The sequence below is a fragment of the Pongo abelii genome, chromosome 15 (genome assembly GCF_028885655.2).
Source record: "Pongo abelii isolate AG06213 chromosome 15, NHGRI_mPonAbe1-v2.0_pri, whole genome shotgun sequence".
NCBI classification, from domain to species: domain Eukaryota; kingdom Metazoa; phylum Chordata; class Mammalia; order Primates; family Hominidae; genus Pongo; species Pongo abelii.
In genome coordinates this window covers 73,636,044-73,660,735 of record NC_072000.2, presented here as the reverse complement: position 1 = coordinate 73,660,735, position 24,692 = coordinate 73,636,044, and the positions used below count along the sequence as shown (strand labels likewise).

Here is a 24,692-nt window from a genome sequence, read left to right as displayed (position 1 = left end):
TAAGCTTCATCCTGCTAACCCTCCAAGTCAATAACATATCTCAAATAAGGCTCTTCCCTTTCTCACCCTCAAGAATATCTTCATAAAGGGCATGTACTCCTTCAGGCACGATGACCGCCAGAGCAGTTCCACAGAGAAGGCCAGCACCCAAAACAGTCACCAGCTTCAGTCGTTCCTGGGGAGAAAACAAAAGAAATCACTGCAAACTTTGATTAATGAATGGGAAAACGTTTCTGAAGTATCTGTAATCAAGACTGTGAGCTGCTCATTTGTGAGACCAACATCTACAATAGACAGTGAAGATGAAAAATGATCAATTTCATGAGTAATGCCAATTAAAACAGAGACTAATTTTTTTTTTTTTTTTTTTTTTTTTTTTGAGACAGAGTCTCGCTCTGTCGCCCAGGCTTGAGGCAGTGGCGCAGTCTCGGCTCACTGCAGCCTTCACGTCCCAGGTTCCAGCGATTACCCTGCCTCAGCCTCCTGGGTAGCTGGGATTACAGGCGTGCACCACCACATCTGGCTAATTTTTGTATTTTCAGTAGAGACGGGGTTTCACCATGTTGCCCAGGCTGGTCTCCAACTCCTGACCTCAGGTGATCCGCCCGCTTCGGTCTCCCAGAGTGCTGAGATTACAAGCGTGAGCCACTGTGCCCGACTGAGATGAAATTTTTTAAATGACCAGGTTAACAATGATTTGGGAAAATGTCTACTATCCATGATAGGGAGAATGAGTACACTTTAATACTGGAAGGAATGTGAATTGCTACAACCTCTGGAGACCACAATTTGGCATTTAGATTTAAAGCCTCAAAAATGTGAACTCTTTGATCCAGAAATTTTACTTCTAGAAATTCATCCTAAGAAAGAATTGTGCAAAGATGACCACTGTGCTTATTACTAATGCAAACCTGAAAATAAATGTCCAATAAAGGAGACTGGCTAAATAAACTACAAATTTCATCAGAGTACCACACCACTCAGCCATTAAAAATTAAGAAATATATATGTTAATGGATATAGGAAGTCACGATATGCTGCTATGAGGAAAAAGCTGATGGCAATCAATATGTATTGATAATCTCATATTTATAAAAAATATTTATATATATAAGTAGAACAAGTTATATTAAACATTAACAATTTTTTACTTAAAATTTATAAATAATTTGCAATATATAAATACATAACTTATAAAACATTTATAATTTACCTACAATAAACATGTATTACTCATACAATGAAAAAAATGTATTTAGACATTAATGCTAAAATTCTTCTGTGGTTTTAATCCAACTTAATCCTAATTGTCTTCTTTTTACCCAAGTTTGAGGGACTCCCTCTTGTCATACAAAAAGATTAGGTTTCAAAGTTTCTTGAAGCAGCAGTATACTCTAATATGACTTACTGGGATCTTAGAAGTATGAAAAATGATCTTAAAAACTACAACTAGGTGGGTGGATCACCTGAGGTCAGGAGTTCGAGACCAGCCTGGCCAACATGGCGAAACCCCATCTCTACAAAAATACAAAAATTAGCTGGGCGTGGTGGGGTGTGCCTGTAATCCCAGCTACTTGGGAGTCTGAGACAGGAGAATCACTTGAACCCGGCAGGTGAAGGTCGCAGTAAGCAGAGATTGCGCCACTGCACTCCAGCTTGGGTGACAGAGCAAGACTCCATCTCGAAACAAAACAAAAAAACCTGCAAGGAGAGCCAGGCACGGTGGTGTGCACCTGTAGTCTCAGCTGCTTGGGTGGTGGAAGCAGAGGATCATTTAAACCCAGGAGTTCAAGGCTATAGTGTGCTATAATCACATCTGCTATAATCACTGCACTCCCACCTGGGCAACATAGTAAGAGCTGTCTTTAAAAAAATAAAAAATAATAAAAAACTACAAGAAACCAGGCATGGTAGTAGGCACCTGTTGTCCCAGATATGGGGAGGCTGAGGCTGTAGTGAGCTATGATCTCGCTGAATTATACTCAAGCCTGGGCAACATAAAGAGACCCCATTTTTGAAAATAAAACCACAAGGGAATAATTATATATGTTGTTCATGAAAAAGTTTCAATTATTTAATGGTACATCATGAACTTCATCTGTCTGTTTCTTTTAAGAGGTTAGTTAGCAAACAAGTGGTCCATTCCAAGATGGCCGAATAGGAACAACTCCGGTCTGCAGCTCCCAGCGTGATCGACGCAGAAGACGGGTGATTTCTGCATTTCCAACTGAGGTACCTGGTTCATCTCACTGGGACGGGTTGGACAGTGGGTGCAGCCCAGCGAGGGCGAGCTGAAGCAGGGCGGGGCGTCGCCTCACCTGGGAAGCGCAAGGGGTCAGGGGATTTCCCTTTCCTAGCCAAGGGAAGCCATGACAGACTGTACCTGGAAAATCGGGACATTGCCACCCAAATACTGCGCTTTTCCAACAGTCTTAACAAACAGCACACCAGGAGATTATATCCCGCTCCTGGCTTAGCAAGTCCCACACCCATGGAGCCTTATTCACTGCTAGTGCAGCAGTCCAACATCCAACTTCAAGGAGGCAGCCTGACTGGGGGACGTGCATCCGCCATTGCTGAGGCTGGAGTAGATAAACAAAATGGTCGGGAAGCTCGAACTGGGCAGAGCCCACCGCAGCTCAGGGAGGCCTGCCTGCCTCTGTAGACTCCACCTCTGGGAGCAGGGCATAGCTGAACAAAAGGCAGCAGAAACTTTTGCAGTCTTAAACATTCCTCTCCGACAGCTCTAAAGAGAGCAGTGGTTTTCCCAGCATGGTGTCTGAGCTCTGAGAACGGACAGACTGCCTCCTCAAGTGGGTCTCTGACTCCTGTGTAGCCTAACTGGGAGATACCTCCCAGTAGGTGCCGACTGACAACTCATACAGCCAGGTGCCCCTCTGAGACGAAGCTTCCAAAGGAAGGATCAGGCAGCAATATTTGCTGTTCTGCAGCCTCTGCTGGTGATACCCAGGCAAACAGGGTCTGGAGTGGACCTCCAGCAAACTCCAACAGACCTGCAGCTGAGGGACCTGACTGTTAGAAGGAAAACTGTTAACAAACAGAAAGGAATAGCATCAACATCAACAGAAAGGACATCCACACCAAAACCCCATCTGTAGGTGACCATCATCAAAGACCAAAGGCAGATAAAACCACAAATATGGGGAGAAACCAGAGCAGAAAAGCTGAAAATTCTAAAAACCAGAGCACCTCTTCTCCTCCAAAGGATTACAGCTCCTTGCCAGCAACACAACAAAGCTGGATGGAAATGCCTTTGACAAGTTGACAGAAGTAGGCTTCAGAAGGTCAGTAATAACAAACTTCTCCGAGCTAAAGGAGGATGTTCGAACCCACCGCAAGGAAGCTTAAAACCTTGAAAAAAGATTAGACGCATGGCTAACGAGAATAAACAACATAGGAGAAGACCTTAAATGACCTGACAGAGCTGAAAACCATGGCATGAGAACTACGTGACACATGCACAAGCTTCAGTAGCTGATTCGATCAAGTGGAAGAAAGTATCAGTGATTGAAGATCAAATTAATGAAATGAAGCGAGAAGTTTAGAGAAAAAAGAGTAAAAAGAAACGAACAAAGCCTCCAAGAAGTATGGGACTATGTGAAAAGACCAAATCTACGTTTGATTGGTGTACCTGAAAGTGATGGGGAGAATGGAACCAAGCTGGAAAACACTTTTCAGGATATTATCCAGGAGAACTTCCCCAACCTAGCAAGGCAGGCCAACATTCAAATTCAAGAAATACAGAGAATACCACAAAGATACTCCTCAAGAAGAGCAACCCCAAGACACATAATTGTCAGATTCACCAAGGTTGAAATGAAAGAAAAAATGTTAAGGGCAGCCAGACAGAAAGGTCAGGTTACCCACAAAAGGAAGCCCATCAGACTAACAGCGTATCTCTCGGCAGAAACTTTACAAGCCAGAAGAGAGTGGGGACAATATTCAACATTCTCAAAGAATTTTCAACCCAGAATTTCATAACCAGCCAAACTAAGCTTCATAAGTGAAGGAGAAATAAAATCCTTTACAGACAAGCGAATGCTGAGAGATTTTGTCACCACCAGGCTTGCCTTACAAGAGCTCCTGAAGGAAGCACTAAACATGGAAAGGAAAAACCGGTACCAGCCACTGCAAAAACATAACAAATTGCAAAGACCATCGATGCTAGGAAGAAACTGCATCAACTAACGGGCAAAACAACCAGCTACCATCATAATGACAGGATTAAATCCACACATAACAATATTAATCTTAAATGTAAATGGGCTAAATGCCCCAATTAAAAGACACAGACTGGCAAATCGGATAAAGAGTTAAGACCCATCAGTGTGCTGTATTCAGGAGACCCATCTCTCATGCAGAGACACACATTGGCTCAAAATAAAGGGATGGAGGAAGATGTACCAAGCAAATGGAAAGCAAAAAAAAAAAGCAGGTGTTGCAATCCTAGTCTCTGATAAAACAGACTTTAAACTAACAAACATCAAAAGAGACAAGGCCATTACATAATGATAAAGGGATCAATTCAACAAGAAGAGCTAACTATCCTAAACATATATGCACCCAATACAGGAGCACCCAGATTCATAAAGCAAGTCCTTAGAGAACTACAAAGAGACTGAGACTTCCACACAATAATAATGGGAGGTTTTAACACCCCACTGTCAATATTAGACAGATCAACAAGACAGAAGGTTAACAAGGATATCCAGGACTTGAACTCAACTGTGCACAAAGCCAACCTAATAGACATCTACAGAACTCTCCACTCCAAATCAACAGAATATACATTATTCTCAGCACCACATCACACTTATCCCAAAATTGACCTCATAGTTGGAAGTAAAGCACTCCTCAGCAAATGTAAAAGAACAGAAATTACAACAAACTGGCTCTCAGACCACAGTGCCATCAAACTAGAACTCAGGATTAAGAAACTCACTCAAAACCGCACAACTACATGGAAACTGAACAACCTGCTCCTGAATGACTACTGGGTAAACAACGAAATGAAGGCAGAAATAAAGATGTTCTTTAAAACCAATGAGAACAAAGACACAATGCACCAGAATCTCTGGGACACATTTATAGCAGTGTGTAGAAGGAAATTTATAGCACTAAATGCCCACAAGAGAAAGCAGGAAAGATCTAAAATCGACACCCTAACATCACAAAAGAACTAGAGAAGCAAGAGCAAACACATTCAAAAGCTACCAGAAGGCAAGAAATAACTAAGATCAGAGCAGAACTGAAGGACATAGAGATGCAAAAAACCCTTCAAAAAAAAAAATCAATGAATCCAGGAGCTGGTTTTTTTAAAACATCAACAAAATTGATAGACCGCTAGCAAGACTAATAAAGAAGAGAAGAGAGATGAATCAAATAGACACAATAAAAAATGATAAAGGGGATATCACCACCGATCCCACAGAAATACAAACTACCATCAGAGAATACCATACACACCTCTACGCAAATAAACTAGAAAATCTAGAAGACATGGATAAATTCCTGGACACATACACCCTCCCAAGACTAAACCAGGAAAGAAATTGAATCCCTGAATAGACAAATAACAAGCTCTGAAATTGAGGCAATAATTAATAGCCTACCAACCAAAAAACGTCCAGGACCAGACAGATTCACAGCCGAATACTACCAGAGGTACAGATTCACAGCTGAATTCTACCAGAGGTACAAAGAGGAACGGTACCATTCCTTCTGAAACCCTATTCCAATCAATAGAAAAAGAGGGAATCCTCTCTAACTCATTTTATGAGGCCAGCATCATCCTGATACCAAAACCCGGCAGAGACACAACAGAAAAACAAAGAGAATTTCAGACCAATATCCCTGATGAACATTGATGCAGAAATCCTCAGTAAAATACTGGCAAACCGAATGCAGCAGCACATCAAAAAGCTTATCCACCAAGATCAAGTTGGCTTCATCCCTGGGATGCAAGGCTGGTTCAACATACGCAAATCAATAAACATAATCCATCACATAAACAGAACCAAAGACAAAAACCACATGATTATCTCAATAGATGCAGAAAAGGTCTTTGACAAAATTCAACAGCCCTTCATGCTAAAAACTCTCAATAAACTAGGTACTGATGGGACATATCTCAAAATAATAAGAGCTATTTATGACAAACCCACAGCCAATATCACACTGAATGGGCAAAAACTGGAAGCATTCCCTTTGAAAACTGGCACAAGACAGGGATGCCCTCTCTTACCACTCCCATTCAACATAGTGTTGGAAGGTTCTGGCCAGGACAATCAGGCAAGAGAAAGAAATAAAGGGTATTCAATTAGGAAAAGAGGAAGTCAAATTGTCCTCTTTCCAGATGACATGATTGTATATTTAGAAAACCCATCGTCTCAGCCCAAAATCTCCTTAAGCTGATAAGCAACTTCAGCAAAGTCTCAGGATACAAAATCAATGTGCAAAAATCACAAGCATTCCTATACACAAATAACAAGCAGAGCCAAATCATGAGTGAACTCTCATTCACAATTGCTACAAAGAGAATAAAATACCTAAGAACCACTGCTCAACGAAATAAAAGAGAACACAAACAAATGGAAGAACATCCCATGCTCATGGATGGGAAGAATCAATATCATGAAAATGGCCATACTGCCCAAGGTAATTTACAGATTCACTGCCATCCCCATCAAGCTACCAATGACTTTCTTCACAGAATTGGAAAAAACTACTTTAAAGTTCATATGGAACTAAAAAACAGCCCACATTGCCAAGACAATCCTAAGCAAAAAGAACAAAGCTGGAGGCATCATACTACCTGACTTCAAACCATATTACAAGGCTACAGTAACCAAAACAGCATGATACTGGTACCAAAACTGAAAGATAAGACCAATAGAACAGAACAGAGGTCTCAGAAATAACACCACACATCTACAACCATCTGATCTTTGACAAGCCTGACAAAAACAAGAAATGGGGAAAGGATTCACTATTTAATAAATGGTGCTGGGAAAACTGGCTAGCCATATGTAGAAAGCTGAAACTGGGTCCCTTCCTTACACCTTATACAAAAATTAATTCAAGATGGATTAAAGACTTAAATGTTAGACCTAAAACCATAAAAACCCTAGAAGAAAACCTAGGCAGTACCATTCAGAACATAGGTATGGGCAAGGACTTCATGACTAAAACACCAAAAGCAATGGCAACAAAAGTCAAAATAGACAAATGGGATCTAATTAAACTAAAGAGCTTCTGCACGGCAAAAGAAACTACCATCAGAGTGAACAGGCAACCTAGAGAAGGGGAGAAAATTTTTGCATCTACCCATCTGACAAAGGGCTAATATCCAGAATCTACACAGAACTTAAACAAATTTACAAGAAAAAAAGGAAACAACCCCATCAAAAAGTGGGCAAAGGATATGAACAGACATTTCTCAAAAGAAGGCATTTATGCAGCCAACAGACACATGAAAAAATGCTCATCATCACTGGTCATCAGAGAAATGCAAATCAAAACCACAATGAGATACCACCTCACACCAGTTAGTATGGCGATCAATAAAAAGTCAGGAAACAACAGATGCTGGAGAGGATGTGGAGAAATAGGAACACTTTTACACTGTTGGTGGGAGTGTAAACTAACTAGTTCAACCATTGTGGAAGACAGTGTGGTGATTCCTCAAGGATCCAGAACTAGAAATACCATTTGACCCAGCAATCCCATTACTGGGTATATACCCAAAGGATTATAAATCATGCCTCTATAAAGACACATGCACATGTATGTTTACTGTGGCACTATTCACAATAGCAAAGACTTGGAATCAACCCAAATGTCCACCAACGATAGACTGGATTAAGAAAATGTGGCACATATACACCATGGAATACTATGCAGCCATAAAAAAGGATGAGTTCATGTCCTTTGTAGGGACATGGATGAAGCTGGAAACCATCATTCTGAGCAAACCATCAGAAGGACAGAAAACCAAACACCGCATGTTCTCACTCATAGGTGGAAATTGAACAATGAGGACACTTGGACACAGGGTGGGGAACATCACACATCAGGGCCTGTCGTGGGGTGGGGGCTGGGGGAGGGATGGCATTAGGAGAAATACCTAATGTAAATGGCAAGTTAATGGGTGCAGCAAACCAACGTGGCACATGTATACATATGTAACAAACCTGCACGTTGTGCACAGGTACCCTATAACTTAAAGTATAATAATAATAATAAAAAAAAGAGGCTAGTTAGCAAAAACAGTAGCTCTATTATCTCTGATACATTACTGAACTTCTGACTGAGAGGCTGGGAGCCTAACTAGCTTTTGTAAATATTATCTCTATGGGAAAACAGTTTTTTTAGCTGAAAGGCTGGTTGAAACATTACTCCCTCCTTGTTTGGAGGGGAAGAAAGGGATCTATGTATCTATTGAAAAAGGGGAAACTAAAGCTGCAACGTCAACACCAATTAATACTTGCCATATAGCAAGAGGAGAATCCCCCCTGATCCCCAGCACACAGCCAGGTCAACCCTTATACATTCAGAATGGCTATTAGGTACTTGTAAACTGAGAGTATTCCAGTGGTTAGGGTACTGGCTTGGGAGGCAGAACAGACTCCATGACATTGACAAAGGATTTGTATTTGAAGTAGAAAGAACTTCTACAACTCAATAATAAAACACAACCAACCAACTAAAAAATGGGTAAAACACTGCACAGACACTTCACAAAAGATGTATGAATGGCTAATAAGCCCATGAAAAGGTGCTCAACATCATTTAGTCATCAGAAAAATGTAAATCAAAACTATGCAAGATACCTTTTCATACCCATTAAAATGGCCAAAATTGAAAAGACTAACAACTTTAAATAATTACAAGATATAGAGCAACGGAAAACTCACACACTGCTGGTGGCAGCATAAAATGGTACAACCAGTTTGGAAAATTAGCAGTCTCTTATAAAGTTAAACTAGCATTCCCCTTTTGAGTATTTACCCAAAAGAAATGAAAACATATGTCCACAAAAAACTTGTACAAGAATATTCATAGAAGCTACATCAAGAATAGCCACAATCTGGATCAGATGTCCATCGACAGGAGAATGGATAAACAAATTGTGGTATATTTAAACAATGGAATACCACTTGGTAATAAAAAGGAATAAACTGCGGCTACATATAGCACATAAATGAATAAATCTCATAAACATTTTCCTGATGTTTGAGTGAGAGAAGCCTTACACAAAAGAGTATGTACTGTGTGAATAAATGTATATGAAGTTTAAAAACAGGCCAAACTGATCTACAATGATTGAAATCAGAACAGTGACTGCCTCTGGTGACCAGGGATGAGGGGGTGGCCACACAGTGGGGATTCACCGGAAAGTGGCATCAGGTTACTTTCTAGAATAATAGATATGTTCTAAATCTTGATTGGGATGTGGGTTACATTTGTAAACATTTGCTAAAATTCATCAAACTATATTAAGATCTGTACCTTTCATTCTATAAAATTATCTATTTATAAAAAAATTAACTGGGTAGTAATTTACTCAGCCAGGATTTCTGAAATGATTCATTTTAGAATATTCAGTTTTAACAAGGCTTCTTTCTTCATGGCAGTTCTCTGAAATCAAGTTCAGAGATCTAATCGAATACTAAAAGGCACTTCCAAAAATTTTCCTTAAACAATCTCATCTGCTGTTCAGGTATTTCTTAAAAATAATTCACCACAATTTTATGTCAATAACATTATGGGGAAATCAGTGGTGTTCACAATTCCGGATCAACCCGCAATTCACTAGGCACTTACCAAGTGCTTCATTATACTCTAGTCTGGGGTCACGTGAAAAACTACATTGAGATACGTTTTAAAAGCAGGAAAAGAGTTTGAGACCAGCCTGGCCAGCATGGCGAAACCCCGTCTCTACTAAAAATACAAAAATTAGCTGAGTATGATGGTGCACAACTGTAGTCCCAGCTACTCAGAAGGCTGAGAGAGAATCACTTGAACCCAGGAGGCGGAGGCTGCAGTGAGCTGAGACTGTGCCACTGCACTCCAGCCCCGGTGACAGAGAGATACTCAAAAAAAAAAAAAAAAAAAAAAAAGAATATGAAATATAAACCGGAGTTTGGTGCAAATTTTTACAAAGCCACAGTAAAGGTTTTTATTAATCTTTAGACCCATGTTTTAAAAATAGGGATATTAGCTACCGAAGTTATCAATTCAAATTAAAGAACTGGGAGAAAATATAAAAAATGATTTTCTCTCAGTATATAGATGGAGAATCGAAGGCCAAAGATGAGAAGTGATTTGCCCAAGATCACATGACTAAGCTAGTTAGTGGTTACAGGGATGATTAGATTCGGCACTGCACTCCATGACAATGCTCATTGTATAGCATAACACATACAATGCATTATAAAAAAATTTATCTCCAAAAAAGATGATATTCATGCAACCTTTCAAAACAGTATGAATCAGCAAAATCCCTCAGCAACACTGAGAGAAAAAACAAAATCATAGTTATAATTCTTCTCTATTGACAGTTTCTAATGGTCCAGGACAAAATAAAATAAGGACAATACAGGGAGCACATCATAAAGCTTTATTTCTTCAATGTAAAGAACTATTTTTTATTCTGAGATTACATCCTACCTAATTTTGGTTAAAACATCCTTTCTTTTAAGAAATGATGGTGACAACAGTTTCTGTTTTTATTTTTAGTGTCCTTACACAGCAAAATTAAAAGGAGGTAATCCTGTATTGATTCTTTGAAAAAAAAAATTTTTTTTTTTGAGACAGGGTCTCACTCTGTTGCCCAGGCTAGAGTGCAGTGGCGCGATCTTGGCTCACTGCAAGCTCCACCTCCCGGGTTCACGCCATTCTCCTGCCTCAGCCTCCCGTGTAGTTGGGACTACAGGTGCCCGCCACCATGCCCAGCTTATTTTTTGTATTTTTAGTAGAGACAGGGTTTCACCATGTTAGCCAGGATGGTCTCGATTTCCTGACCTCGTGATCTGCCTGCCTCGGCCTCCCAAAGTGCTGGGATTACAGGCACAAGCCACTGCGCCTGGCCCGCAAATACATTTAATAAAGGGCCATAGGCCGGCACAGTGGCTCATGCCTGTAATCCCAGCACTATGGGAGGTTGAGGCAGGTGGATCACGAGGTCAAGAGATCAAGATCATCCTAGCCAACATGGTGAAACCCCATCTCTACTAAAAATATAAAAATGAGCTGGGCATGGTGGCGTTTGCCTGTAGTCCCAGCTACTCGGGAGGCTGAGGCAGGAGAATCGCTTGAACCCGGGAGGCAGAGGTTGCAGTGAGCCGAGATCACGCCACTGCACCCCAGCCTGGTGACAGAGTGAGACTCCATATCAAAAATACAATACAATACAAAACATACAATAAAAGGCCATAACAGAATTTCATATAAATACATTTAATTAAGAACCATAACAGAATTTCATCATAATACATGTGAGGCAATGCTGTCATTTGTCTTATGAGAGCAAACATCTTCTATGACATCTATTTTTCCCAAGGAGCTCAAAACTCCTTAGGAAAGGAGTTTTGTTAGTTAGTTATTTACCTTTTTTTTTTTTTTTTTTGAGACAAAGTCTTGCTCTGTGGCCCAGGCTGGAGTGCAGAGGCACAACTTGGCTTACTGCAGCTACCACCTCCAGGTTCAAGCAATTCTCCTGCCTCAGCCTCCTGAGTAGCTGAGATTACAGGTACATGCCACCACATCTGGCTAAATTTTTTGTATTTTTAGTTAGAGACAGGCTGGTCTTGAACTCCTGACCTTAGGTGATCCACCTGCCTTGGCCTACCAAAGTGCTGGGATTATAGGCATGAGACACTGCACCCAGCCTGTTTTTGTTTTTTTTTTTTTTCTTTTGAGACAGCTCTGTCACCCAATCTGGAGTGCAATGGCACCATCACAGCTCACTGCAGCCTCAAACTCCTGGGCTCAAGTGATCCTCCCACTCTAGCTTCCTGAGAAGCTAAAGCCACTAGTGTGCACCACCATGCCCAGCTAATTTTTAAATTTTTTTTGTAGACATGGGGTCTCCCTATGTAGCTCAGGCTGGTCTCAAATTCCTGGACTCAAGTGATCCTTCCAGCTCAGCCTCCCAAAGTGCTGGGATTACAGGCCACTGTGCCCAGCCTCAGTCCTTGTTTCAATCTTCAGCAAAGCAATGTAAAGATTGTCCTACAACATTTTTATCAGCTTGATAAATGTCTATGAGCCTTTTCATGGCAATCAATATTACAGAAACAACACTTTTGATGAAAAGAACCAGCAGTCCAAAAAAATAAGCATTACTGCCAATTGCAATTTCTATTTTAATTTGAAAAAAAAATTCTTTACCTGATCATTTTAGACTCAATCTGATTTATTTTAAGCGCTAGAATTGTGGCTTCATGTATTTGTATGGCTGTATTCTTTCACACAACTTGGGATTCAATCTCAAGTTGTGTTTATATTAAAGTTAACAAAATGCTGACAGGTTCTCTCTTTTGCTTATGGTAAATCACTAAAAAGTTTATTTAAATGGAGAACTACAAATTCCAAGTGTCATTCAAGATGAAAAGAGAGTTCCCAAAGCAACAGTTTCTGTCAGTGAAATGAAGTATTTGCTCAGGAGAGGCATGAACTGTGCAATGCCATTGGTTTTATGTTATCTCATTTTAGAAGTTCACAGTTGCAGCCTGACTGAACCAAAGGATCTGCCAGATTTATTAATTAAAACAACAGCTTGCACTCTATGCCATTAACCATCAGCACAAGCTTTGAAGTCAGTTTAATTTCTTGGCAGACACCAAGGTAGTTAAATGGTCTTTCTTTCCCTGCTCACAGAAACAGTCAACAAATTGGTTCACCTAAAGACAAGCCAACAATTTTTAAAGTTTTTTTTTTTTTTTTTAGATGGAATCTCACTCTGTGACCCAGGCTGGAGTACAGTGGTGTGAACCTGGCTTACCGCAACCTCCACCTCCCAGGTTCAAGCGATTCTCCTGCCTCAGCCTCCTGAGTAGCTGGGATTACAGGCATGTGCCACCATGCCCAGCTAATTTTTGTATTTTTAGTAGAGATAGGGTTTCACCATGTTGACCAGGCAGGTCTTGAACTCCTGACCTCAAGTGATCCACCAGCCTTGGCCTCCCAAAGTACTGGGATTACAGGCATGAGCCACCGCATCCAGTCTTTAAAAGCTTATGATACGGAAAACATTTTATCTTAATCTTCCTTGTGCCATGTCCATTTTAGTAGTCAAAGCGTCAACTACAGCTTCCTAAAAAAAAAAAAATCAAAGGTACATCTCTTATCATAAGATTGATCCCTTCAAAGTTCTAGGCACTGAAGAGATAAAATATCACAGGCTATGAAGTAACTCTTGTTCAGGCAACAGTTTTTCCCCATATTCTTACAAACAAACCTGCTTCAAGAAAGAGATATTTCTTAATGTCAATTTAGCCACTACATTATCTGCTGCTAAGTGTTTGTAACAGATAATAAAGAAAACTCAGATCTAATTTGGTTCTTCAAGTCCTTACAGCTGAAACAAGATGCCCAAAAGCTTCCTGGCTCTGAGTAGCAGCTGTGTGAAACAGGACAAGTCTTTAACCTTCCTGGGCTTCACGGCCTTCTCTGTAAGCAGCAGCTACTGCTACTAGTGTTATTATAGTGTAGGAGCAGGATATTAGTGCACTTAGCAGAGTAGGTGTTGTTATTACTTGTCTTCAACATCATCAGTAGCATGCAAAAAGAAGCTTCTAAGCACCTCCACTGCAAGAATAACGGAAGTTCCAGGGAACGAAGTTACAATTCTGCCATGTTGCCAGGGGCATATAAGCTTCCTATTTCCTAACTCATTTGACATCAAGGTTACTTAACACCTTCGAAGGCAGTAATAACCAGCAAGCACTTTATTAATGCCATTTCCTCTGCATTGCAGAACTGGACACCGGGGAGGCTGCCTGTGCTACAGAAATTGGTATCGGGCAAGCATGCCAGAACCAAGAAGGAAAACAGCTTCCACTTACAATTTCTCTCCAGTACCCTTTGCAGACAAAGCATAACATTGTGCCAGCTGGTAGAGGAAAAATATTTACGGGGCTCAGATGCATTTCTGCAGAGTAGTCAATGAAGAGTGAATTTAAAGCTGAGAGGAAATAAATTGATAACTGGCTCACTAGCCTACCAGAATTACATAAAAAAGATACACAGGAGCCAAATGAGAACCAGGAACAGTAGAAAGCAAACAAGATGCTTGTTCTTCAGGCTATTTGGCTAATAAGAGACTTTGCTGGTCCTTTAGATTAATGTGGCTTCTGGATGGCCAAGTTCTACACAAGGGAGGTGCTACTAAAATTCTTCTCCTTCATCATAATAACATTTATTAAATACTTAGTATGCCAGGCATGTTCTATTATAGTCACTTTACATATATTAGCTCATTCATCCTCAAAACAATCTTATGGAGGTAGGTACTTCTATTATCTCCACCTTACAGACAAGGAAATAGAGACATAGAAAGTTCAATTTGCCCAGGTTTACACAGCCAATAATGGCAGAGCCATGATCTGAACCTATATGTAGTCCAGCTCCAGAATATATAATCTTTTTTTTTTTTTTTTTTTTTGAGACAGAGTCTTGCTCTGTCGCCCAGACTGGCGTGCAGTGGCGCAATCTCGGCTCACTGCAACCTCTGCCTCCTGTGGTCAAGTGATCCTCCTTCTCCTGCCTCAGCCTCCCGAGTAGCTGGGACTACAGGTACGCACCACCACACCTAGCTAATTTTCGTATTTTTAGTAGAGACAGGGTTTCACCATGTTAGCCAGGATGGTCTTGATCTCCTGACCTCATGATCCACCCACCTTGGCCTCCCAAAATGCTGGGATTACAGGCATGAGCCACCGTCCCTGGCCCAGAATATATAATCTTAAACACTATGCTAAATTGCTTCTCTACAAGACATATTTAATTGTTCAGTGTTTGGCTTTTAGGATCTGTCTTCTTTCCCCAATTTGTCTCTGTCAAATGCATAAAGAATTAATGAAAGGAGTATACAGCAAGGTGTAGGAGCTAGGGTACAATGTTTTGGTTAACAGAAAATTAACCTCAGGCTGGGCTTGGTGGCTCATATCTGTAATCCCAGCACTTTGGGAGGCCGAGGCAGGTGGATCACCTGAGGTCAAGAGTTCGAGACCAGCCTGACCAACATGGTGAAACCGTCTCTACTAAAAACACAAAAATTAGCTGGGTGTGGTAGCAGGTGCCACCCAGCTACTTGGGAGGCTGAGGCAGGAGAATCTCTTGAACCTGAGAGAAGGAGGTTGCAGTGAGCCGAGATCGTGCCATTGCACTCCAGCCTGGGCAACAAGAGCAAAATTCTGTCTCAAAATAAAAAAAATAAAAAAAAAAGAAAGAAAATTGGCCGGGCGCAGTGGCTCATGCCTGTAATCCCAGCACTCTGGGAGGCCAAGGCGGGCAGACCACCTGAGGTAAGGAGTTTGAGACCAGCCTGACCAACATGGAGAAACCCTGTCTCTACTAAAAATACAAAATTAGTGGGGCATGGTGGTGCATGCCTGTAATCCCAGCTACTTGGGAGGCTGAGGTTACGGTGAGTCAAGATCATGCCATTGCACTCCAGCCTGGGCAACAAGAGTGAAATTGGAAGGAAGGAAGGAAGGAAGGAAGGAAGGAGGGAGGGAGGGAGGGAGGGAGGGAGAGAGGGAAGGAAAGAAGGAAGGAAGGAAGGAAGGAGGGAGGGAGGGAGGAAGGGAAGGAAAGGAAGGAAGGAAATTAACCTCAGATAAATACAGGGTTTGCAACAGATAGTTTGATGTAATTATCTATTAGTTACCCTCAAGACCTTTTCATTTAAAAATGAATTTCCATATAAGAATTTCCAGGGCTGGGCATGGTGGCTCATGTCTGTAATTCCAGAACGTTGGGAGGCCGAGGTAGGCGGATCTCAAGGCCAGGAGATCCAGATCATCCTGGCTAACACGGTGAAACCTCATCTCTACTAGTAATACAAAAAATTAGCCGGTTATGGTGGCACGCACCTGTAATCCCAGCTACTGGGGAGGCTGAGGCAGGAGAATTGCTTCAACCTGGGAAGGGGAGGTTGCAGTGAGCTGAGATTGCGCCACTGCACTCCAGCCTGGGCGACAGAGCAAGACTCCATCTCAAAAAAAAAAAAAAAAGAATTTCCAGTCTAACTAATATTTATTTCCATTTTATTTCAATGAAGTTAAAAACTGAATATTAGTATTCAAGGAAGACTGAGATTTCTATAATTTCATTGTAGGTTTTAAGAAATACCAGTACTCATACTTAGTACTACCACTTTTTTTTTTTTTTTTTAAAGACAGAGTCTCGCTCTGTTGCCCAGGCTAGAGTGCCATGGTACAATCTCAGCTCACTGCAATCTCCGCCTCCAAGGTTCAAGCAATTCTCCTGCCTCAGCCTCCCGAGTAGCTGGGATTACATGCGTGAGCCACTGCGCTCAGCCCAGTCTGGAATTCCAGACTGAGCTGAAGGGGATCTTGTCATTCAACAAAAGTCTCATCACTAAATTCTTTAATTAGAGGAGAGGTTAAGACTATCATATACAGAAACATTCTGAATCCATTTCGCGTCATCTTCTCTTGAAAAGGATGTCACTTCTTGAACAGCACAATTTATAAGTGACTAACCTGTGAAGATGTCAAGTGTGAAATTCATCTTGGATAGTTCACAATAGGAACTACTTCAGATTCCAAATTGGCAGGTGTTAATTTAAAGGGCATCTAAGACATATTAACTTATTTCTTATAGGTTTCAGTGGTATTTGGAGACTGTTTACCTCTGGAGTTTCAAGTTCTACTCCACTGACTAGGCAGAAAGCATGAGATATACTGTGGAAGGTATGAAAGATGTTCCTAATTTGGGGAGCTAAAAGCATCAATTTAGATAGATTCTATTTTCATTCTTTCTTTACACAGCATTCATTAGGAAAGGCAACATTTAGTAGTCAAGTGATTGATTTGGCAACAGGAATCAAAATGACTTAGTTCCAAATCACACCTCTACCACAGTCTGCGACCTCTCCAAGCCTGAGTTTGCTCATTTGTAAAGTGAGGTTTAACAGTATCTCATAGTCTTGTCCTGAGGATTAATAAGACAGTGCATATCATTGCCTGGTACACAGAAAGAGCTCAATAAACATTATTAATATTATTAAGCAGATAAGTCTTAATTATGTTTATCAATATAGTATCCTGGAGAAAACAAAGTTTATAAAACTAAGTTTTTCAGGAAAATAATATTGAATCATATTGCAATCGGATTTTATTTGATCCAAACTTAGTTTTATCAAGGATCCTTATGAAACAATAATCTGTAGTTCAATCTGAGAAAAGACAAGCTGATGATTTCTTTCCAGATATGGATAAATTTACTGAGATTGCAAAGTTTAAAATTTTATAATTTACGTTCATTCATCTGAGACAGGGTCTCACTTGTTGCCCAGGTTGGTCTCAAACTCCTGGCCTCAAGCAATCTTCCAGCTTCAGCCTCCTAAAGCACTGGGATTACAGGTATAAGCCACCATGCCCAGCCCAAATCTTAGAATTTACAAATGAAATCCAAACAGGTATAAAATCTCTTGTATTACCATAAGAGGGTAAGAGCAATGTACCAGACAATACAAAAGTCCTTAAAAATGTAACATTGTTAAATCTACTTCAAAGAGAACCTATTGTAGAGGTAGAAGCATACTGAATAAATTTATTCTTCAGACAAAATAAACCTTTGATTTGTGGGTAACTCAAACCCCTAAAGATACTTATTATGAATAAGTCAGTTATTATAATCAGACACTGATATGGTTTGGTTGTGTCCCCACCCAAATCTCATCTTGAGTTGTAGTTCCCATGCGAGGGACCTGGTGGGAGGTCATGCTGTTCTTGTGCTAGTGAGTTCTTGCTGTTCTTGTGATAGTGAGTTCTCATGAGATCTGATGGTTTTATAAGGGGTTTTCCCCCTTTTGCTCAGCACTTCTGCATCCTGCCGCCCCATGAAGAAGGATGTGCTTGCCTCCTCTTCTGCCATGATTGTAAGTTTCCTTAGGCCTCCCCAGCTATGCTGAATTGTGAGTCAATTAAACCTCTTCCGTTTATAAATTACCCAGTCTCAGAAATGTCTTTATTAGCAGTGTGAGAATGGACTAATACAGACACCAAACTTTAAAACACGAAAGAACAAAACAAAGCTTAAAAAGAGAGTAAGTATAATGAAGAAAAGAGAGTTAAATACTAAGAAAAATAGTATAAAGCAGGGAGGGTAGAGGAAAAGCCCTGGCCTCTCCAAATAGAATGGTATTTCTATTTGGAATAGAAACCTTTGGATTCCAAACAAATTGCCGAGAAGTTTCCATGACTGGGAAGGGGAGGAGGGGGAGGAGCTTTCCCATTATTAAGTCTGTTTCCAAATAAAAGGTTTAACAATTATAAATTAGAACAAAGTTATAAAAATGAAAATCTTTAAAAGTTTTTCTAATCAGTATTGAGAATCTGCCTCAACATTTTTGAAAGTTTTTATTATATTCTAGACATAGTGTTAAGCCTGTGCTTATATTATTTCAACCTCACAACAATCCTAGAAGGTCATTTAACAGAATAGATTTGGATTTTAATAGCTTGTTCAAGTAGTAACATTGACTTTGAATGATATTGTCTCAGACAGTCCCTTTTGAAATCAGTGCATTATTAATCATATTCACCTTTAAAATCATCCTAAGAATAGCACTACTTTCATCTGCCAACTTACGGATTTATGCTGTTGGTTATTTTAGGGAGTAGGTCTCCTTATGTTGCCAGTGGCTATTCACAGGCACACTCATAGCTCACTGCAACCCTGAACTCCTGGGCTCAAGTGATCCTCCCACATCAGCATTTGGAGTAGCTGGGACTAACTGGTGTGCGCCACTACACCCAGTTTTGCTGTTTTTGTTTGTTTGTTTTTTGTTTTTTTGAGAGGGAGTTTTGCTCTTGCTGCCCAGGCTGGAGTGCAATGGCGCAATGTTGGTTCACTGCAACCTCCGCCTCCCAGGTTCAAGCGATTCTCCTGCCTCAGCCTCCCAAGTAGCTGAGATTACAGGCATGCGCCACGACGCCCAAATAATTTTGTATTTTCAGTAGACACAGGGTTTCTCCATGTTGGTCAGGGTGGTCTCGAACTCCCGACCTCAGATGATTCGCCTGCCTCGGCCTCCCAAAGTGCTGGGATTACAGGCGTGAGCCACCACGCCTGGCCTGCTTTGCTGTTTTTATACATGAAAAATGTAGCATTATAACTCAAACTGGTCTGCAATAAGAAAAGTATGGAAACTGAGATAAAGCCTTCAGAAATTTTTAGAGCAATATGATTATTACAATTATAGTAGTAATTTTTTTTCCGTTGAATTTAACAATACATTTGGGCTTGTATTTTCTATGTCTTTTTTCACTTCATTTTCCTACTATTTCATTTTTATAAGTGTATTGGTATGGATTGAAATAAAAATTAAAAACAAAAACTGATCCTTTACCAGGCAGTTTGAGGAATACTGCTGTAGAGCTCTGAGCCAAAAACAGCTTGCTCTCTGTTACCAGCTCTGTGACAAAGAGGAGACATACTCAGGTGAGTAACAACCCTCAGATAATCAATCTGAAATCCCAATTGGGCCATCTGTTTTCTTGTATCATAGCTCCATTTATCAACTGGAGCAGCACTGAGTTTATACCAGGTAATATAGGCTCTCAACCTACTTATGTAACATTGTTATTTAGAGCCAAAGAAAACTACTCATTAGCAATTCAATCGAAAAAACATAAGACAGTGTTAACTATAAACCAACGGGTCTCACTCCCTTACCAAACAGGGCTTCCTTTGGTAAAGCATGCTTTGGCCTCCTTTATTTATTTATTTATTTATTTTTATTTTTTTATTTTTATTTTTTTCTGAGACAAAGTTTCGCTCTTGTTCCCCAGGCTGGAGTGCAATGGTGGGACTTGGCTCACTGCAACCTCTGCCTCAGGCGTGTGCCACCACGCCCAGCTAATTTTTGTATTTTTAGTAGAGATGGGGTTTCGCCATGTTGGCCAGGCTGGTCTCGAACTCCTGACCTCAGGTGATCCACCCACCTCAGCCTCCCAAAGTGCTGGGATTACAGGCGTGAGCCACCTAGCGCCTGGCTGGCCTCCTTCAAAAGTTAAAAATGTTTCTTTTTCCTGTATACTGAAAAAATTTACATCCTGATTATCATAGTTACTTATAATTGCATTTGAGAATCAGATTTTTTTTCCTTTGTTTTATAAATTTTTAAGGCATGAAGGTACAGTTGCCAGGTCAAAGGGCAAGGAAGAAGGCCACAAAAGTATCAAGAAAGGTAGTTTTGGGGTGAGGAGAAACTGACAGAGAAATCAATGTCACATAAACCTCTTGGTGGTCACACCTGGCAGGTAGACCCCACCACTACTGCAATTTCAGACTACCTAATTTTAACTCGTTTTTAAATACTTATCTTGCCATAATTGATCATCTGACTTTTATTCCTGTTCTGAGAAATTTTTAGAAAAAGTATTGAATGAGAAAGCAGCAGCAAGATTAAAAACATGAATAAAAAGCATATCTTTTCATGTAAATCAAGCCTGTCCAACTCATGGCTCGTGGGCCGCATGCAACCCAGGAGCACTTTAAATGAAGCCTTACACAAATTCATAAACTTTCTTAAAACATTATGAGTTTTTTTTGCATTTTTTTTTTTTAACTCATCACCTATCTTAGTGTATTTTATAAGTGGCTTGAGATAATTCTTCTTCTGATGTGGCCCAGGGAAGCCAAAAGATTGGACACCCGGATGTAAATGAAAGTGAACTGTAAAATAATAACACTAGTCTCTAGGAAAGCCATACTTCCTTAAAAAGGCAAGTCATTTATCCAGTGTAGGAGTTTGGGGAATTATTTTCTAAGGAAAGAAATGCTGCTTTCCAGTCCCCTGTGAATGAAATTTATTTTTACAAATTTACCATCTCACTAGTTTCATTATAACATTGGTCCATAATAATGGCATAATTTACCTAGAAAATATGTTTAGTTTCTAGGAGATAGAAATCCTAGTTGAATTCTAGGATGTCTTTAAGTTATATATAACTTTCATTTTTTATTCTAATAGCTCAAAATGCATTGCATCTGTTCTAATAATAAACAGATATTATGAATGCTGATTTTAGCATTTTAAGACCTACAGCTGGAAAAGAACACTTGACCGTCAATTTAAGAAAGCCACAAATGACATGACATACTAATTATCTGTATTAATGGCCCAGTTATTAACACCACTCCTGTAAACATTTCCTTCCAGTGAAAAAGGAAATAGTATATATCTGCATATTGCAATAATCATTCAAGGTAGTTTGAAAAAATACTGAAATTGGTAAAGTTAAAAGCATTTTATAGAAATAAAAAGTTTTACTGGTTGCTTATCAGAATTAATTATAATTATTCATAAATGTTACTTCAATATGTTTAAAAATATACAAACCAACCCAAATCTCACACGTCAGCCCTACTAATGTCAATTCAATTCTAATATAGTTATAAGAAAATATGGTTATGTCAAAGGAAACACAGCAGGTTCACAAAGTACTGGGCAGGCAGGTAACCCAAATAAGTGAAATAGGCTTCAAGGGCAAGGAGGACTGTGCCTAACAGCTGCTACTCAGCCCGACCCAACCTTTGCCTTGAGGAAATACTGGTAAAGAACAACAATAATAAAATTCCGCTAATGGAACAGTCTGCAGGCTGGATTTGGCACACAGGCTACCATGTATATGTACCATGTACCTTTGCCGAAATGCTTAGTGGCTACGAACTGGTCTGAGTCAGAAAAGCTAGACTGAAAAAATACCTCTCTTCTGATTCTAACAAACTTCATGAACCTATCCAGTCTCCGTTTCCTCATCTATATGTCACTGATTTTTATTTTCTTTTTTTTTTTAAGAGAAAGAGTCTCAATGCTGCCCAGGCCAACTCCTGGGTTCAAGCAATCCTCCTACCTTATCCTCTTGAGTAGCTAGGACTACAGGCGCGCCCCACCGCACCCAGCTTGAGCTTTTTAAGTGAAGTTAGGTAATGCACGTAATTTTTTTAAATGCTATCATTAGATGCTGAGGGGTACAGATTAAAAAGGAAACAGAAAAAGAGCAGCAACAATTTAAGCATCGTTCCATCTGGCTATGGGCTTTACTTTTCCTCAAACTGACAACACCTTGTCCCACCTTCTTTCCCACCCACAGGCTATTTTCACCTGTAATGTCTCCTCTTCCTCAGGTTTCTTCAAGGTGTACTTAATATTTCATTTATACCTTTCCTTTCTACTTCAGGCCTCCTTTGAAAGTACTTTCAGGAATGGCATTGAAACTAGGGCCTATTTTACTGCTGAACTCTAGGACAAACTCATGAAATCTTGTTCCCTCTGAATGTAGTAGTTTTTCCCCCCTAAATCTTTGAACGCTGTGCACTTCGTGAATTCTTTATGCCTACCTAAAGGACCTATCAGCATGTTCATTGAACAGTGCTTTCATCTATCCCTCTTCCCGGGACCCTCGCTTAACGTCTGTTCAAGGTGCCAATCAAATTAACGAAAATGTCAAAACGTATTAACCAAAAATTCATTGCTAAGCAAATAGATTTGAAACAACTTCAGAATATCAATTCCAAGGCTTCCCTTCTTTAAAAGGAAATGTAAGTTAAGAACAATCTATTTTAGTTTTTTCTTACATTCATTCTAGTACAGGCATCCAAAAAACAAAACAAAACAGCTTTCCTCAGAAAGGTGTGTTTGACCTTCTCAAAAAGAAGTTATATTGATTTCAGTTCACGTGGAAAAATAACATTCTCCATTTCTTTTTTTTCTTTTTTGGAGACAGGATCTTACTCTGCTGTCCAGGCTGGAGTGCAGTGGCCCAAACACAGCTCACTGCAGCCTCAACCACCTGGGGTCAAGCGATCCTCCTGCCTCAGCCTCATTTGTAGGGACAAGGTCTCGCCACGTTGCCCAGGCTGGTCTATAACTCCTGGGCCCAAGCGATCCTTCCACCTCAGCCTCCCAAAGTGCTGAGATTACAGGCGTGAGCCACCGCGCCCAGCCCTCCATTTATTTTCTTGATAACAATCTGGAACTTTGATTCCATGAAACCTCTGAGAATCAAAAGAAATGTTATGGTGCCTCTCTCCAGGTGAATGCACAGAACCTCAAATTTTTATAGGCAACTCTAGGGGATTCAGAATACTCTGGGATCTTCCGTGGAGTATCTATCCACCCCAGGTTAAGAATTCCACTGCTTAATATGAGGTTTGTTTCTATCATTAAGTGTTATGTATCTTTTAAAAAAGATAGTCTTTCTTAATGAGACCTTCAGTTTTGAGATTTAACTAGGGAAGCAGCTTCCCTTTGCAACTAAAACTAGTATCTCACAGCCATCCTGACAGCTGACAAAAAATTGAGAATTTCTTACCTCTGAGAAATTAACAGCCAAGGGAATGATTCCGGCCACGTAACATCCCACCAACATAGCCAGAGACAGCAGGCTAATGGAGATGAAATCATCCATTCTGCCCTCCTTTATTCACCCACAACCACTAGACAACAAATTTCCAGTGGCTTTAAACGGTGCTTAGGTTCTTTAAACAGGTGTGGTGGTTCCAAGAGAGTGGGCTTTCCAGTTCTTTAGGCCTCCCCACCAGCAGATGTGTTCACGAGGCACCTTCCTCTTGAACGTACCCGGAAACAGACCCTTTTTGCTGATATTAGCACCAGAGAAAGCTTACAGCAATCTAAGGTCCCAGGCTCTGGGTTCTCAGATGCCAGTCATTAGATTCTCGTGGGTTAACAGAGACGGGAAAAGTCAATGGGGAAAATGTGCGAATGATCGATTTCTTCGATTGTCGGATTGAGGGTGGCACAATGTCTTAGGTGGCGGCGGGTAAGTGACTCAAGCGAACCTGTTCGTTCCCTAGGCGCCCCTGTCTCCAAGAGGCGGCCCCGAAGGTGATCCGCCCCCCAGAGCAGGAAACCAGCCCACCAGTCCCAGCAAACTCTCCTCCGAGCCTGGGATGAGGAAAGGAGTCCTGCAGGTCTCTAACGATGGGTCCTAGGGGTTCAGCAGCAAAGTTGACACAAAGCTGTCTCTGCCCTATACCCGGTGCTGCCCGTGGTACTGCACTCGACCGGGCCTTGACCCGGAGTCGCCGATACTACAGCTGCCATGGCCGCCAAGTGGCACCTCTTCATTCCATCCACTTCCGGATTGTCTAACCACCCCCTCCTTTACAAAGGCACTTCCGGGTTACAACCGACCTCTGGCCCAGGATACTTAGGTTGCCGCCATTTTTGAGTAGGGCTAATTAAAGATGTCTGATGTCACTGTCTATACCGGTGATCACTTGAGTCGTATGTTTAATAACGAAAGTACGGAAGACAGCATCTTGAAAAAAAAATAATTCTTCCTAAAGCTTGGAAACTTTCCCTTACCTTTTGCCTTTATCGAAGATGGCTGAAACAGAGTCAGTAGCTGCTCTAGCTGCCGGAAGTGACTGTGCCTCTATGATCC

The 24,692-nt window shown here is 40.6% G+C and overlaps 1 protein-coding gene across 3 annotated transcripts in view; it reads right to left on the bottom strand.

Annotated features, from left to right (window-relative positions):
• SLC39A9 (solute carrier family 39 member 9) overlaps positions 1-24,692 on the bottom strand; it is a 63,008-nt gene extending 38,316 nt beyond the window's left edge. Inside the window, exons 1-2 of one of the 3 annotated variants that reach the window (XM_009249191.4) lie at positions 23,598-24,692; positions 67-175 (exon numbers count right to left, since the gene is read on the bottom strand). In XM_009249191.4, coding sequence (XP_009247466.1) covers positions 67-175; positions 23,598-23,693 — 205 coding nt within the window. In that variant the 5' untranslated portion in view covers positions 23,694-24,692. 3 annotated transcript variants of the gene reach the window in all.